The sequence below is a fragment of the Dipodomys ordii genome, unplaced genomic scaffold (genome assembly GCF_000151885.1).
Source record: "Dipodomys ordii isolate 6190 unplaced genomic scaffold, Dord_2.0 Scaffold21, whole genome shotgun sequence".
Taxonomy (NCBI): domain Eukaryota; kingdom Metazoa; phylum Chordata; class Mammalia; order Rodentia; family Heteromyidae; genus Dipodomys; species Dipodomys ordii.
In genome coordinates, this window is record NW_012267237.1 from 528473 (window position 1) to 528770 (window position 298).

Below are 298 nucleotides of genomic sequence, written 5' to 3' on the forward strand. Positions count from 1 at the left end.
TCAGAGACAGGTCCCTGAGCTGGTGGTGCCAGGGCAAATGGCCTTAGGCCAGAGAGGCCCTGGGGGATGGATCTTTTGGGTAGAGATGTCCTGGGTGAGGAAGATCTGGGTGGAGATTATCTGGGTGGGGATGATCAGGGTAGGGATGATCTGGGTGAGGATGATCTGGGTGGGGATGTCCTGGGTGAGGATGATCTGGGTAAGGATGATATGGGTGGGGATGATCAGGGTGGGGCTGATCTGGGTGAGGATGATCTGGGTGGGGATGATCTAGGTGGGGATGATCTGGGTGAGGATG

The 298-nt window shown here is 56.7% G+C and overlaps 1 protein-coding gene across 1 annotated transcript in view; it reads right to left on the reverse strand.

Annotated features, from left to right (window-relative positions):
- The window catches only part of Zdhhc11 (zinc finger, DHHC-type containing 11), a 54481-nt gene continuing 54183 nt past the window's right edge, over positions 1-298 (reverse strand). Inside the window, exon 9 of the mRNA XM_013013824.1 lies at positions 1-270. Within this exon, the coding sequence (XP_012869278.1) occupies positions 1-270 (270 nt within the window). The remainder of the gene's footprint in view (positions 271-298) is intronic.